The 16,347-nt window shown below is 39.7% G+C and overlaps 2 protein-coding genes across 2 annotated transcripts; one reads left to right on the forward strand and one right to left on the reverse strand.

Moving 5' to 3' along the window:
• Window positions 1–1,067: 1,067 nt before the first annotated feature.
• Window positions 1,068–9,574, reverse strand: zbtb2b (zinc finger and BTB domain containing 2b). The gene is made up of 3 exons (XM_080882270.1): window positions 6,522–9,574; window positions 3,271–3,451; window positions 1,068–2,963 (listed from the first exon to the last, which is right to left on the reverse strand). Exons 2-3 carry the CDS (start codon window positions 3,441–3,443, stop codon window positions 1,553–1,555), a joined length of 1,584 nt encoding a protein of 527 aa, XP_080738396.1. The 5' UTR covers window positions 3,444–3,451; window positions 6,522–9,574; the 3' UTR covers window positions 1,068–1,552.
• Window positions 9,575–11,239: 1,665 nt separating this feature from the next.
• armt1 (acidic residue methyltransferase 1) lies at window positions 11,240–15,000 on the forward strand. The gene is made up of 5 exons (XM_080883350.1): window positions 11,240–11,616; window positions 11,992–12,097; window positions 12,191–12,432; window positions 12,949–13,114; window positions 13,463–15,000. Exons 1-5 carry the CDS (start codon window positions 11,558–11,560, stop codon window positions 14,240–14,242), a joined length of 1,353 nt encoding a protein of 450 aa, XP_080739476.1. The 5' UTR covers window positions 11,240–11,557; the 3' UTR covers window positions 14,243–15,000.
• Window positions 15,001–16,347: the final 1,347 nt, after the last annotated feature.

Here is a 16,347-nt window from a genome sequence, read left to right on the forward strand (position 1 = left end):
TACATACAAAGTGTTTGGATATCCCAAAGAATTAGTGAAAAGCACATTTTATAATTCCATATAATTACATAACCCTGTTACTTCGTATATCTTGCAAACTTCATGTTAATCAAAACTCTTCCTATATCCCACTGTCAGCTTGAACAAGCCCAAAGTTTTTCTATGAATCACAATTGCTGGTGCCACTACTTTTTTCTAATGTGGACAGAACTAAAGAATAGAAAACAAACAACTAAAAAAACAAAACAACCCTTCAACTTCCCAAATAAATTCCCTTTTCACAAAATGATTTTTAAAATATATCAACAGTGAGCACTAAGTTGGCAAGTTAAGGAGGCTTAAAACTAATTTTTAAATCACAGCCTAATTTTTGGAGAAAGATATTTATCACGGTCATCCTTATGTGTGTGTTTTTGAAAAGCGATTTTTCAACTAGTATACATAAATCTTTTCAATACAATGTAGTCTTTGTAAGTATAGCAGAGTATATAAAATAATAATAAAAGCGTTACAAACAAATATTATAAGGATTTTTAGAAGATGACCCAGGCTAACTGTAAAGACAAGATGTAAAATATTGTACAGGACAGCCTTCCATCTAGGTATGCGTGTCTGAATGGATCATATTGCTTCTTCAAATCAGAACCTAGTTATTAAAAAGTTATACAATGTCTCACACACTCACACACAGCAAGAAAGATGAGTCGAATCAAAGCAGCACAACTGTAGACAGATGAAATGTGTTCCCTGTGACTTTTTCCTCAGTGGCCAAACACGTATTACGAAAAGAAATTGTGCTTTAATGTGGCGTGACAGGACTGACGCAGGAACCTCAACCACACTCCGCAGAACAGAAAGGAAACTAAATCGTTGCTGAGAATTAATGATTACAGGTCGAGGTGTTCAATCTGCCGAGCCCTCACAAGTAGACTAATGGAAGACAAATGTAGTTTGATGCATATTAAGAATCTACTCAAATAAGAGCGCAGATTGTCTCAGGTTTGTGTGCTTTTAGCCGGAAATTCTTATGCCTGATCTGTGAAATCAGCCTCTCATTTATGGACATGTAGAAGCGACTCTACTGTGCACGTCCAGAGGAATTGTTAGAACTTTGCACCTCTCACAAATTTAGCACAGGCAACTCATCTTGCAACATGCTGTCTCCTCCGGAACTGCCTCGGCTTCCTCTTCCTTTTATAGAGAAGAAACTGCCTCACCACAATAGTAGCTCATGAGAGTGTGGTACACCCTAACATGTCAGATATAATACCAATGTGCGCTAACAATTAAATGATAACACAAAACAGTGGTAGTCGAGCCTCAAGCCAAATGTCACGTATTTGATTTTCTTCCAAACAGAGCAAGCGTATTTACTTTAAACATTGTTTTATCGAGCCTAAACACTGCACCTTTAAAAAAATAAAGTTTAAGAGAGCCTCAAACATACGTCACCTGACTATCTTCACCTTTAGCTTACCTATTGAACATAATTTAGATAACACACTTGTTTGTTTGTTTTTTCAAAAACAGGACAGAAGCACAAGCCTTGGCACTATTCTACGAGGATTTCCTCAGTCTTTATGGGTTCTAGTGGGGTAACAGAGTTGGACAAATCTGAGCCTTCATCTTTGGAAAATTCTTCACGTGGGAGCAGCGCACCTGCACCTGAGTTTCCCTGCAGCCCCACTAATCCCCCTTGGGTGAAACACAGATGTCTGATCACCTCATTCGGGCTAGAGAACGTAGTTGCACAAATGTTACACTTGTAAGGCTTCGATGAGCCCATAAACATCGCCTCCATCTGGTTGCTGTCGTCACCTGCAGCGCACAGCTCCATACTCTGCCGGTCCACCATGGTGTATGTGTCGGCCCCCTGGTTTAAGCACACGTGCCGGGCTGCCTGGTTGGCACGGCAAAAGCTCTTGCCACAAGTGCTGCATTTGAAAGGCTTTCCTGTGTGGATGTACATGTGTTCGCGCCAGTGGCTCTTCTGAATAAACTTGCGGCCACAAGTGGAGCACTCGTACTTCCGTCGCTTCACTTCCCGGTCCACGTCTGTGTTCTCCAGGTTGTCGATGTCTGCGATATCTGAAGGAGGAGGCGTATCGGCCTGAGAATTTAACCCTCCCACTCCCCAGCTGGAAGTGGACACCTCTGCTCGAGGAGAGTCTGAATTGGTACCTGAAACAGGGGTTTGCTCACTGTCGCTAATGATCTCGACCGCTGTCGGTGCAACCGAGCCACTTGACCCAGCCTTGTTTCCCTTTAGAACTCCCTCAGCTGGTAAGCCGTGCTCTTTAGTTATGACAAGTGAGAGTGAATTGCTGGGCTCAGTCGAGGTCTGCTGAAGAGCCTGTGTGTGCTGCAGGAGGTGCTCTCGCAGGAGACTTCTCTGGGTAAATCGACTCCTGCAGAGATGGCAGGAGTAATGCTTCCTAAAGGAGGAACTCCGCTTCATTATGCTGGGCTTTACATGGAGGATGGCACCTGCTGACGAACCGTCCGGACTTAGGATATCCATTACCCCGTCCTCAACCATAGGCTTTGCACCACTAGTTGAAGCCTCCATATCTGGGGGTGAGGAAGCTTGCTTTGGTGGTAAGGAATTTGTGTATGAACTAGTAGGCGGCGTGGCTGGATACTTTCCTTCTGAGCTCCCCTGCTCGGTATCAAAGGGTGAAGAGAGATTCTGCCGACTGGGCAGTCTGGCCGACAGCGCAACCTGTTGGTCAGAGATCTGGATGCCATAGAGAGAGGTTGAGAGGTTGATGCTTTGCTCGGGGTGGGAATACACAGACTGGCTTGCCTCCTGCAGGAGTGGATAGGCGTGCAGGAATCTGACCCCCTGCTCCAGTCGTGCAGGGTCTATGAGCTGTGGGGCAAGTTTGCCTGTGTACATCAGGTTGAGGAGGTAGCTGAAGATATCTGGCTGTATGTCCGTAGCCTTAAGACGCACACAGTCACTAAAATACATACAGAATATGGTCAGTTAACATCAAATGATACCTGAGATTAAAAAAAAAAAAAAAAAAAAAGCAACAGCAAAATGCTGCAACAAAGTTTCAGTTTTCAGCAGGAAAGACAACAGATTCAAGCGAGGACTCCTGATGTCTGAATAATTAAAAACCTGTAACAAGTTGTTTATCACTTTTTTGTTGTTGTTGTTTTTTCATTTTACATCTGCATTATTCTGTTTGAATGCAAATTGTCATCACTGAGGGACTTCTGAGCTATTTCTCTGATACAACTATTAGTACTCTCCCGCTATACCTGTCTTGGTGAATGAAGAGCATTCTAAAGTAGTTGGAGAAGGCAGCGAGGACAGCTTTGTGGGCTTTGAAGAAGACATCTCCTATAGCCACGGTGCAATCGCACAGGAAGCCAAACTCTCTCTGAGCGTTAAGCTGCTGCAGCAGGATAAGACCATGGTTGGCCAACTCCATTCTTCAACCTGCACAAAGACGCACAAAAACACACACAGACACAAGCGACAGTAAGTTTCCTGTCTGGAAGCAGACCAGAGTGTATTGTGACCACAAAGAGTTAGGCTGACGGTGGAGATCTAACGACCCTGTAAAGGCTAACTTGACGCAACCATAAAGAATCATTTAGTGACACTGGAGATCATTTCTCAAGCAATAATTCACAGAAACGCATGCTTATCAAAGGTATGATTTAGCAAATCCAAACATCTTAATCTGATTGGCTAACTGTATTGAACTCCTGTGGATATTGAGTGTTGTACATTGGTAGACGTGGGAAAAACAAGTCGGCTTCTTATTTAAATTTCATCCAGAACATCAGACGCATGGAAAAAATATTCTTGTTCTGAATGAACTTCAGAGACCAGACACTTTTAATCAATTTTATCCAGACTGACTGGCTGCCTTTGAAGTTTTCAAACTAACTGACTTCTAATGGCAGTCTCAAAAACGCTACCCTGAGCTGATGAGAAAACAACAAAACCTAATCATGAAAATTGCAAAATGTCTAACAAAGGCTGTGTTTCTATGGTGATGGATATATATATCCAGGTATATTTTAACAAAAATACACCTTTAAATTGCATTTAAATTCCTATAACAGGAAACTCATCTACTAGATGTGTGAGAGAGGAACATATACAAAAACCTTTTTTTAATTAATACATAATTCTGAAAAAGGTTTCCACTCAGAATATTTAATGGAGAAATTAAAAATTATATCACCATACTACAAACAAACATTGACACAAAAAAATTTAGTCAAAGGGCCTCAAATGACATCCTGGTAGGTAGAAATTGCATGCTTTTTAAATTAATGTTATGTTTTCCACGATGTTTGAGCCTTTAAAAGTTGGAGGAGACAACCACATATAATTTTCAGGTCTGAATAACACATTTGAGCTCTTTTAAAAACTGTGTCCTACGGTGAAAGTGCACTAACTGTTATATACTATATCTGCAGCTCTTGTCTGTGTACAATTAACTTTTTGAAGCACTCAGTTCTGGGTAAGTCCTGGGAATTCAAACTCAAAGAGCATTTCTGAGCTCTGCGGCTTCACCTAACCAATGAGATGAGCTTTTGCTGACCCTAGGTCACCGGAGGACTGAGAGGGCTTTGGGCGATCACATGACCAGGGTTATGGGTGTCGACACACATTCCTAAGACAAACTGGTTCTAGCCCTGTTCAGTAGATTACCATGTGGATCTCCTTGCTACAACAGTTCTCCACATCACGCAAGCAGACAATAAGGGACACCTCACCACTTAACTTCTCATACAGATCAGAATGTGTAGCACCACAAAAAAGCATTCAAAAGCCCTCCGCACATCTGCTTCAGAGGTCAGAGTGCAAAGAATCTGGCATTGCAGCACACCAGGAACATGCTAGAGTTTCTGCAATAAAAACTGGCACAGAAGGCTCAGAAGACTAAATCATAATATAGACCACCTTTGATTCTGTCACACGTAATATTAATATACACTAGGTAGATACACCTTGCTAGAATTACAATTCAGCACTAAATCCAACCTCCACCAATGCTAAATTGCTCACTTTTCTTCATTCACAACAGACAGCTTACAGTCAATTACAGGTGAAATGAATGATCACTCAATCAATCAATAATAACTTTTCTTAAAAAGTATTTTGCCCTAATTTGGTCATCATACATTAGACATTAACAAGCTAAAATAACAGTACAGAACAATCTGTGGTTCCAGTTTATATTTCTTCTGCTCTTCTCTGTAAAGATGGGCCCCACTACCTTAAATATCTAACCTCACAATATTACACCATCTATGTCAGTGACGATCTGTGCTTTTTATTCAGAATACCTCACAATTCCAAACCGCCATCATCTCCAAACCATGTCTCTAAAATAAATGGAGAAAAAAATGAACATCCTAATTTTTATGATTTTACTGCTAGGTTATTTTTATCTAGGTGTGCTACAGCTGCGTGTCCTCTTTACAGCACTGCTATATACCTAACAATCAATGAATGGTCTTATTAATAGTTGCCCTGATCCTGGGTACCTACTCTATCACAACATCATAGTTGCTTTTTGAGTACAGTGACATGCATCATGTATGTTATATATCTAATTTTATGTTCACTAGTTTTCGGTTTACAAAGCAGCACAGGAAAACAAAGCAACACGACAGAGGCAAATGTTGTCCTTAATAGCTGCTAAACCCACAAGAGAACCAGAAATCATTAATGTATCAGAATCTTCAGTCATTAATTGACTGCTCTTTCTTAATAAATAACCTTTTCACTTAGATAGATAGATAGATAGATAGATAGATAGATAGATAGATAGATAGATAGATAGATAGATAGATAGATAGATACTGCAAAAGTATTTATTTCTATATGCTGCGGGTTTCTGCAACACCAGAAATCGCGGTGAGCCTCCGAATCCGCCTATTTTCTTAAAGCACTCTAATTTGGGGCTTCACTTACGCGATTTTGTAAGATAACAGTACTATTTAACCGCAATCGAGCAACTCGAAAGCCAATAGAGTACGTCTTAATCAATACTAAGTTGTTCGTAACAATGTTGCACCGCCCCCGCTGTGATGTAGACACGTGGAACAGTTACTTCCGTAGTGAGATTCTCCAAAAAAAATACACCGTACAAGTGCCCATGAGGGAAGCATGCGAGGAAGGTAAACACGCTACAGAAATAAAGCATTTCATTACAGAGAACAGAAAATTATACGTCGAGTACATAAAGAAGCCCAGACGGAGCGTACAACACAAGCGCGCTTGGACTGAGTCCTGCCCCTGCCTCAGGTCTCTCTCGGTTGCTATTGCTAGCGCGAGAAAACGGACGTGCGCGCTCGCGCGCGGCCAACACACACATACGAGGAAGGAGAGCGAGCGACGCAAGGGGGATGGGGCTGGTCACGAACGCGTTTCTTTTAACTTCCCCGTGACAATTACAGTATTAGCCGAAGCACACACGAGTAGCGCACTAATTTTACAATACAAGTAAACGAACTGGCTGGTATGTCGCTAAAAATAACCGTACCTGCGCGCTCCTTAAATTGGCGGAGTTTGCCGTGTCGCCGTTGTTTGTTTGTTACCGGAGACTCGTCCGTCCTCTGGGCTCGCAGCAGCTTCAACTGTTCCTTGTAAACGCTGCATTCGTTGGCAGCGGAGAGAGGGTCGTCCGTCGGTGTTTTCCGGTTAGGGGTTTTACGTTACAATCACATGACTGTGGGTAAAAGCCAGCCAAAAACAGCCGTTGTAAAATCCGTTGAGCAGGGGGCGTTTGAGTTAACGTTAATTTCCCGCACTGTGTAACCGCCGCGAGATCAACCCCCGCTTGCCAGCTTTCTTTTTTTTTTTTGACAGTCGGCCGAAGAGGTTGAACACAAACAGCCAGCAGCTCCACGCAGTCTGCGAGTTAATAATTGTGCCGCTGCCGTTAACGACACGTAAACATAAAACCAAACTGTGGCAGTGAGTGTCTCTGTGTGTTGGCCATGACTTTTTGGCCACATTACAAACTGCGTTACTCACAGTCGTCTCATGTTTGCATATAAGGTTAAAGTAGATTTTCAACAAGTTAAAGGGCAGTATAGAGATACTTAAGCTAGGCTAACGCAACCGTGCATGTCGGGGGCTGTTGCAGACATCAAATAACGGTTCAAAAGACGAATTAAGATATCTAGGTTTAAATGGTCATTATGATTTTACTTTTGTTTTTAACAGTAATAATAATTAGGGGAGAAATACTAATTTGTTTATTTTTATTTACAACTTTAACACTTAAATAATTTTTATAGTATTTCTTAAATCAGATAAGAATATTAAATGTATTCACACTGATTATTAAAAGATTGCATTGTTCTTTGGAATAAGAAAAGTGGTCGCTTTTATGAAGAAGACACCATACTTAATATACCTGTTTAGATTATAATCGAGTAATAATTATATTGCAGTTGAAAACGTAACTGTATGATGATGAATTATATATAACTCAAACATCCACAATCCTGCTGCTGAACTAAAGCATGGTGTATATATTGTTTTGCTGTGCATGTCTATATTATACATAATACTGTCAATATTCCATGCATATACTGTATATATAACTAGTGATCCATCTGTTATTTGTTCCACAATTTATTGCACTCTGCACCATTGCATTGCAAATATAAATCTAAACACACTGTACACGTTGTTATTGTTTGTGTTACGTTGCTGTTGTCTTTTTGTCTATTCTGTTAAGTACATTGAGAACAAAGAGAAAAAAGAACAGCACAAATCCTTGTTTGATTTCATATACTTGATCGATAAAGCTGATTCTGATTGTGATCACTGTTGGTCTGTTTTGGTTCCAGTTTCTTAAACAAATCCCTTTATCTTTCAGCAAAACAGAATTTCAGAATTCAAGAATCACGTTAAGTAGATCTGTAACACAACTTAAAAGTCTACACTCTCTTTTTATGGTAACTACTTGGTTCCTATATGACTATATCATGTCACATGTTTGGGTAATGTTATATTTAGATATTTTATCAGTATTCTGGCTATTTATTGTCACTTCTTTTTTATTTGTGGAACTAAAGTAATTTCCTGCCACATCTGTAAAAGAGTACAAATAGTAGCAAAGAAACCAACGCTGTACTCTGTATTCTGTAGTGGTAACTTGCCTTGGCAGTGTTATATGTGTAAATTCCTAGTTGCAAACACAGTTAAGGTCTAATATTTCATTAACTTTGTATCACCCAATCACTTGGACACCAACTATAACATTTCTGTTTCTTTTATTTTCAAAAGTTTAATTCCTCAATAAAAAGATGTCCCCTACATCAGTGAAAGTTGCCCAGCAAAGCAAGCTAAAAAATATGTTGCAGAGTTACTTCTTGGAACAGGTTTGGTTGTGATGTCACCAGACATGCTCACCGGTGTGCACCTTAAACTCGTGTTATAGGCGAGACACTTTCCACCTACAACTATGTGATGTGAAAACTCTGAAAATGCATCAATTTGTATAGAGTTCAGGAGGGGGCTTTAAGTTACAGCTGTTACTTTGTGAGCTCAAAAAAAAGAAAAGAAAAAAAAAAACAAATGCATTGGGAAACTCAAAATGTTGGAAGTCTTATTCTGAAAAGTTTTGTGAAGGGGAAGTAGTTTCAGTTGAATTTTAACCAAAACCAGAGACACAGAAAGTATAGGCGGAGCTTTTCACGAGTGTACTTTGGAGTCATGTCAATATTTTGTCATCAGATGTTGTCATCAGCAAGTTGCTGGATGCTGTCCCAGTGTAAACACCTTTTTTTTTCCAAGGCCTGCCATTACTGAGCTACATTTAAGGACACAGGGTTCACAAGGGAGGATGAACCTAAGCAAGTTGTGGCTCTTTGAAAATGCTTGCTTTGCAGGAGGCTGGGTGGAGTCTATTCAAAGGAGGGGATAAAATGGCTATTAGGTGGGACGTAAGGGCTTTTAAGTCTTTGTCCTGTTAAAAAAAAAAAGGAGAAACAATCTTGGCCATAACATTACTTAAGCTACTCGGTTAATAAAAATGTAGATTTATGGATGGTTCAAAATATTTAACAAGCAAAACATGGATGAAGACCACGAGGACGTCAAGAACAAAAGCATATTTGATTACTGAAAGATGCACGGCAGGGATGTACTGAATGTAGTAGATAAACTGTAAACCACTGGATCACTGTTACTGTTTACAATGAGGATCAATACATTCAAGCTTTATTCTGTGTCATTAGGATAAATGTACTCCTTCCCACGTTTGTTTATATGGACTTAATCTGTCTTAAATTTTCTCAGAACAACTTATTCTTTGCAGTTATTACCGGTTAATTCATCTGCGCTGCAGTAACGTATCTTTTAACACGAGAATGGTGAGATTTGTGCCTGTCCCTGCAGTTTATAGGGGCTTGTCGCACAAACGAAATCCTGCTGTTAAGTAATGCATGGCGTGACTGCGTGTGGGGAGCTGAAACACCCAGCTGAACAAGGCCTTTAACGTTAACTGCCGCCCTGCCCCCGTCCTTGGCCTGTTTTGAAACCGGAGTGGTGAGTCACTGCTCTCTCGGTTTAGAAAAACAGATCCGGCCAGGCTGGGGCCCGGCGGGGGGATGGGAAGCCGGCGATAGATGAACAGCGGAGGTGGACGCAGCTGGACTCCCACTCCCAAGGACCCCGACATCCTGACAACCGCCCGGTCGTGTTCCCATAGTGACCGCGGGGATGATCTGAGAGAAGGGAAAGCACCGCCTGAATTAATTGATATGCGCATCTCTCCAGGCCAGTAATCGTGATAGCAGAGTCAGTTGGCCATGTTTCTCATAAAAGGGGAAGCCCGGATCCCCCCCCACCCCACAAAAAAAAGAAAGAAAAACGGACCGACCGCGAATTTACGTCATTAGGCCTACTCTGTTGCCATGTTTTGTTTGTTTTATTTTGTTGTATTTTTTCCTGGAGTTGATCAAACACGACATATACAGTGCATGTTACCCTGTTATTTTTGGTATACCAGAGTCATGTGTATCACAAGCTAAAAAATAACGTATTAGATTTTGTATTCTTTAGCTGTTAGTTTGACTGCTCTTCTGTTACTTGCCAATTACATTTTCCATTTTCGTTAATCATTGATTGGTTGATTTTCGTAACCTTCTTGGCTATACATGAAGGAGTCGTTAAAAAGGGTGTCAGTAGGTCAACTTTTCTCTAAACTTTTCGGTCAATGCTTGTCTGCCGAAAAGTGATTTCCGATTTTTTCCATGTGATCATGTGTTAGTATCTTTATTTACATTAGTAAATACACCGTAGTGAATGTGATTTAGATAGATATTACATAGATAAAATAAAGTCTCTGCATTTGACACCGACTCTGTGTTACTGTGCACATTATAATCAATCAAGTTATTTTTGGTCATTAAAGTATGCTCATAGAACTGTACAATTTCCTCTGCCTTCTTGGCCAGATCTGTCTTGAAAAATAAATTTTTACATTTACGCCATCTCATATAAAAATATTAAGTTGAATTGTTTCATGTTCAGACTTAAACTTTAAAAAAAATAAACAAGTTTTATCTTGTAAGAGCAAGGATTACGTTTTGTTTTTTACCTGGTTAAATAAAGGAAATGTAGCAGTTGCCAAAAAAGATTCGATGTTTTACATGTGCGTGTTTTTGTTTCACATGTTGGCCGGCAAACTAATGAAAAACACAGCTAGTTGTTATTGATGTAGAATTTAGTAAAGGTTTTAAGTAAGTAAAAAAAAATTATTTATATAGCACATTTCACAGATAAAAATCACAAAGTGCTTTACAGTAAGATCAGACATACATTTAAGAAGGAAGAAGAAACAACATATATAACATATTAATATATAACATAACCCATTCATAACTCCTTTTGCCCACATTCTATATTTACTAATATAAGCAAACATATTACACATAAAAAACGACACTTGTATGCATTGTTATTCTTCCACATTTGACAAGGGTCAGAAACAGGAAGTCAATGGAAACCGCAGTACCCAACCCCGCCCACTTCTCCTCCCCTTTTGCCGCCAAAAACCCTTTGGCCTTTTCTAATAGGATGAATGAATGTCTCCATGACAATAGTTTCCCTGGACAACAAGTGATGCTCAGCGTGCTACCTCAGCAGCTCAATGCAACGCGGCAGGCGTACCAACCTTAGAGCCACCTGAGATAACACCAGCTTTGAGACCTTTGATATTTAAGGTAATATGTATTGCTGAAACAGTTGATACGACTTGAAAATGCAGTCTCGGTAACAGTTTGACAGGTTGTCAGCACTGTAGTTTACGTGTTAACCGTTAGATGGTAGTATCGTGTCCCTCACTAAAAGCACAAAGCGCAAGTGGGAAGAAATGTATTTTTTACAAATGTAAAAATATTCTTAGCAAAAATAAGAAGTGAACCCTGGGGCAACCTATCTCAACACGTGACTTCTGCAGAAAAGCAGACGTCACCTTTAACCTCCTAGCTATTCAAGAAACTTTATTGCTGTCCCAGTGCTTTTATTGATAAAGTTTGAATTTGAACCCCTGCTAACATCATGGCGACGGATCAAACTATGCACGGAGTTCCCCCTTCATTGTCTGCCAGAGTGGTTGGGTAGGTTGACAGCTGATTACTTGACTTTATCGCAGAATTTTTAATAACCTGGGGATTTATGTTTCCTTATGAAAATGGTCTCGTAACGTTGGGACGGTAGAGTCCAGACTAGCAATAGCATTAGCTTCCTGCTAGCTGTAAGTTGGCAGTGATGGTGTGTAGATATTCAAGCACAGGACGTTGTTTAGGTCAAACCAGAAATTTTATGGGTAAACAAAGATAAGCATGCGAAGGTAATATCACTCCAGGGAGTATACTTTTTGTATTCCACAAAGGAAAAAGCTAAGCTTACAGATGGCTTATTAGCTAGTTAACTTGCAAATCAGTGCTGCAGTATAAAAGGGAGATATTCTTGGTTATATGTTTTCTCTGCAGGTCATTTGCTTATTTGACCGTTAGAGACAGACTACCCACCATCCTGACCAAAGTTGTTGACACAATTCATCGCAATAAAAACAAGTTTTTTGAGGAATACGGAGAGGTAAGACCACGTTCATTCAATTGAGGCAGTTATGAGGTTCACGTTAAGACTTGCGTTGGATTTTGCCGGTGCTTCCCCTTTATTTTCAACCAGGTGGGTATCCAGGCAGAGAAGCAAGCTATATCTCTGCTATCTAAGCTGAGGAATGAGCTGCAAACTGACAAGCCAGTGCTAGCACTGACAGACGGCCTACCGGACACAGATTCCTGGAACCAATACCTAGAGAGGCAGCAGAGACTGCAAGGTGACCAGGAGCCTGTCAGCTGGTTCAAGTCTCCCTGGCTTTACGTGGAGTGCTACATGTACCGTAGGATACACGAGGCGCTCTTGCTCAAGTGAGAAGCATTTATATGTTACAATGGAAGCTACTGTAGATGTAAACCCTGGAATTTTGTAATAACTTTTAGTATATTACTGAGGGATACTTTTATATACTGACAAAACCTTGGTACTGACTGATATAGTGGTGCATAGAAAAACAAAAACACAGTGGCATTGGTTAGTGGATAAATGATTTTGACCATCAACATCAACCTTGAGTTTCACAACCGGTGGACCTTCAGTAAATATGTTCCTCTGCCAAGGCTTGTATTTATCTCTTTGTTTGTTAGCCAGGTTAGACAAAAATTAACACAACTGAATTTCATGAAACTTTATGCAAAGGTACAATAGAAGACAAGGAAGCATCCACTTAGTTGTTGTGTAAATCCAGATCAGTTGCTTTGAAAATCTGAGCTCTATCTTTGGCAGAGGATATGCTCTCCAATTCCCCTTCTCATTTCTTTTTAGATTGTGTTTGTTTAGTTTTTGTTATGATTTCTGTTATGATTTTATTTCTTCTTTTATTTCAGTCCTCCCATCAGTGACTTTGATGTCTTTAATGAGGGAAAGACTCAGAGCTTTACTGAGTCTTCACAGGCTGTGATGTCCTTGTGTACGTACTTGGAGGGCATCAAGAACAACATAGACGAGCTGTCTAAGAATCCGCTGTTTGAGCATTTCAGCAAACTAATGCAGGTCAGTTCAATTTATGTCCTTAAAGCTATACATTTACAAGATTCTCAGTATGTAAGTTACTATTCTTTTTTTTCAATTTTCCATTTGTATTTATTTAAATTATTTATTTATTTATTTAAAACTTTGCTTTTTAGTATTTAAAAGTGAGTGATTCTGGCTACACCTGAGATGAATGGTCCTCTTGTGAATCCTTGTTGTGATTGGTAGCCTAATTTAAAATGAACCCACTAATACCAGTGGGATTAGACCTTCATAACTGCAATAAATGTGGTGCATTAGTTCTTGGAGATTTTATGTTTTACAGTATTCAGTTACTATTTATTGAATACATTTTGTGACTCTTTTAAGGTATCTCTGTGGGGAAACAAGTGTGATCTGTCAATATCTGCTGGCCAAGAGAACTCCCAGAAGACCAGTCCACTAGATTCCCTCTACAGCCTCCTGCCCTTCATCCTGGTGGATGACACCAAAAGGGTATGGTCAGCTCTTATTTCTGCGCAGAGGCCAAGGGAGTCAGGGAAAAACAATGCAGACAGAGTGGACATTGTTCTAGACAATGCTGGCTTCGAGTTGGTCACTGACTTGGTCTTAGCCGACTTCCTGGTTTCCTCTGGCCTTGCACGTCAGATTCATTTTCATGGCAAATCCATCCCGTGGTTTGTCTCTGACGTCACAGCTAAAGATTTTCAGTGGACCATTCGGCAGGCCATGGCAACCAATCACAAGTGGGTTTCCAAATGTGGTGTTCAGTGGCAGAGGTACTTGAAAGAGGGAATGTGGTGCTATCATGATCATCCTTTCTGGACACAGCCCCATGAGTTCTGCGACATGGCAGCCGATGCTCCTGACCTGTATACAACCCTGCAGGGAGCAGACCTGGTGCTGTTTAAAGGCGATCTCAACTACAGGAAGCTGACTGGAGACAGGGACTGGGAGCACACAGTAAGCTTTGAAACTGCACTGCGAGGCTTTGGGCCTGCAACGCTGTGCAGCCTGAGGACTCTCAAGGCCAACATTCAGGTTGGTCTGCAACCGGGACAAGGGGAGAAGCTTACCTCCCAAGATCCAAGCTGGATGACTAGCGGCAAGTACGCTGTGATTCAGTTCCACAATCCAAAGTCAGAATAGTAAGGTTCAAATCAGGAACTCACTTTGATGACATGGGTTTAAAAAGAAGCTTCATAAGCAGGCGATACCTTTAAACCACTAGACACTTAAGTTAGGGGAATTGTTAAATGTTGTTTACTAGCACTTCATCAAGTTTGATTCAGGAACGCGCACAATAATTAATACTCAGTAATAATTTCATAAAAAGCCATCTCATATCAAAATTTCACCTCCTACATTTTATCCTACATGTGTAGTAAACCATGAATTTAGTCATACTGTTTACAGGTTAATGCTGTGAGCAATTACTGAGAAAAAATTGAGTATGAATTCTATAGCAGAAACAGTTTTGCATGCAGTTGTGAGAATGATGTAAATCTAACTTATAGTTTGTTTGGGTTTTTTTGTTGTTGTTGTTGTTGTTGTTGTTTTTCTTTCTTTTTTTTATCTTTTTTTTTATTCAGCTCAGGTTGTTTTACTCCGTGTGATTACAGCGAGTTAAGTTCACCAAAAGCAGATCATAACATTTTTTGAAAATTACATTGTTGTTGGAGCAGTGTAACAATAAGTGGCATGTGCTTGTTTTGCTTAAAATGGGAACCTGGACCTCTATCTCCATAGATAAAAGTGGATGTCTCTTTGCACATTGTCATGTCGTTTGTCACTTTTAGTAATCAACAGGTGATGTTAACTGGATCCCATAGTGCTGCTGGGTGAAAATGTTATTTTGATCATTTGTTTTGATTTAATAAATCACGACTATGACTCTGCTCTTTTTCCTTTTGTCGTACTTTACAAGCAAGAAAAATGTTTTTTGTTTTTTTTTGTATACTAATAGCTATTTTGTAAATTTGTCCATATTGAAATGAATGCATTTCTGAAAGTGCTATAACTAAATTTAAGGATATAATTCCTCCACTGTAACCTTCTTGAATACCACGTGCCAACACAGTGCAGAGTAGCTGCCTAAACTCTACATTATTGTAAGGACTTTACCATTATTATAGGGTCCTTTACCTTACAGTGTGAAGCACCTTGAGGTGACTGCTGTTGTGATTTGATCTTAAATTTGACCTGTATTTTTGGTCTTGCATGTAACAGTGTAACAGGAGAGTTTAATTTACATGTATACACAGCAAAATATAAAGACCCAGTTAACCTTAATGTTAAAACAATGAACAAATACATTTGTAAACACACAATCTCTTATAAGGTAGTCGGTTCACCAGGGTTGTGACTTTAGTCTGTATTTATAAGAGTGTTTTCCTGATGACCTTTCATTTACTCAGGTCGGGTTGGGCCAAGAAAAATGGCCAACAAAACAGCTGGAAATGCTGCAGTATGTGCATTACAATTCAGAATGAGCTGTAACAACACTGGCATAATTTAGGCTGCTCTGATGCTTTGTGAATGTGGTACCTTATGAAAATGAGGCCTTATTACTGCAGGAAGCATCTTATCTTGAATCATTTAGGTGATTTAGCTGTTTCATTTCTCACCCTTCATTTTCTTTTCCCCTGGTGTAACAATGTCTTCATTTTACTCTAGGGAAAATAGAAAAAATCATCAGGGCCACTTGTTTTCCACTTGACCTGACATGTCCTGAAAATTGGGCTGTTTACACAAGAAAGATGTACCACAGAGAAAGGAAAATTAGGGCTCCGTGTCAAGTTTTCTCCCCCACTTGGTGGTAGCCATTAATTATTGCATGAGAACATGTTTGACTTTATAAATTTCTCACATAAATTACAACATGTCTCACTTGAGTAGCAAGAAGACGTGAATTCAAATGGCCCAAATAATTTTTGTGCGTCTTTCTGTCATTGACTCCGAAATCTGTAAACAGTTATTTTTTACATTTGATTTTTTTTTTTTTTTATAATTGAAGTCTTTATTTGTTTTTAACATTTCACAACACTAAAACAAACAAAACAACCAACAAACAACAACAGAAAAAACCCCAAAATAAAATATAATAAAAAAAAACAAACAAACAAACAAAAAAAAACAAAACCCAAATCAGTTAACTCAAATCTTTAAGTCATTCCCTTACTGAGTGCCTACACAAACAAACAGTGCAGCAAGCGTACAACATGACTAAAGATAATTGCCCTGACCAAATAAGT

The sequence above is a fragment of the Rhamphochromis sp. 'chilingali' genome (assembly GCF_963969265.1).
Source record: "Rhamphochromis sp. 'chilingali' genome assembly, chromosome: 5".
Taxonomy (NCBI): Eukaryota; Metazoa; Chordata; class Actinopteri; order Cichliformes; family Cichlidae; genus Rhamphochromis; species Rhamphochromis sp. 'chilingali'.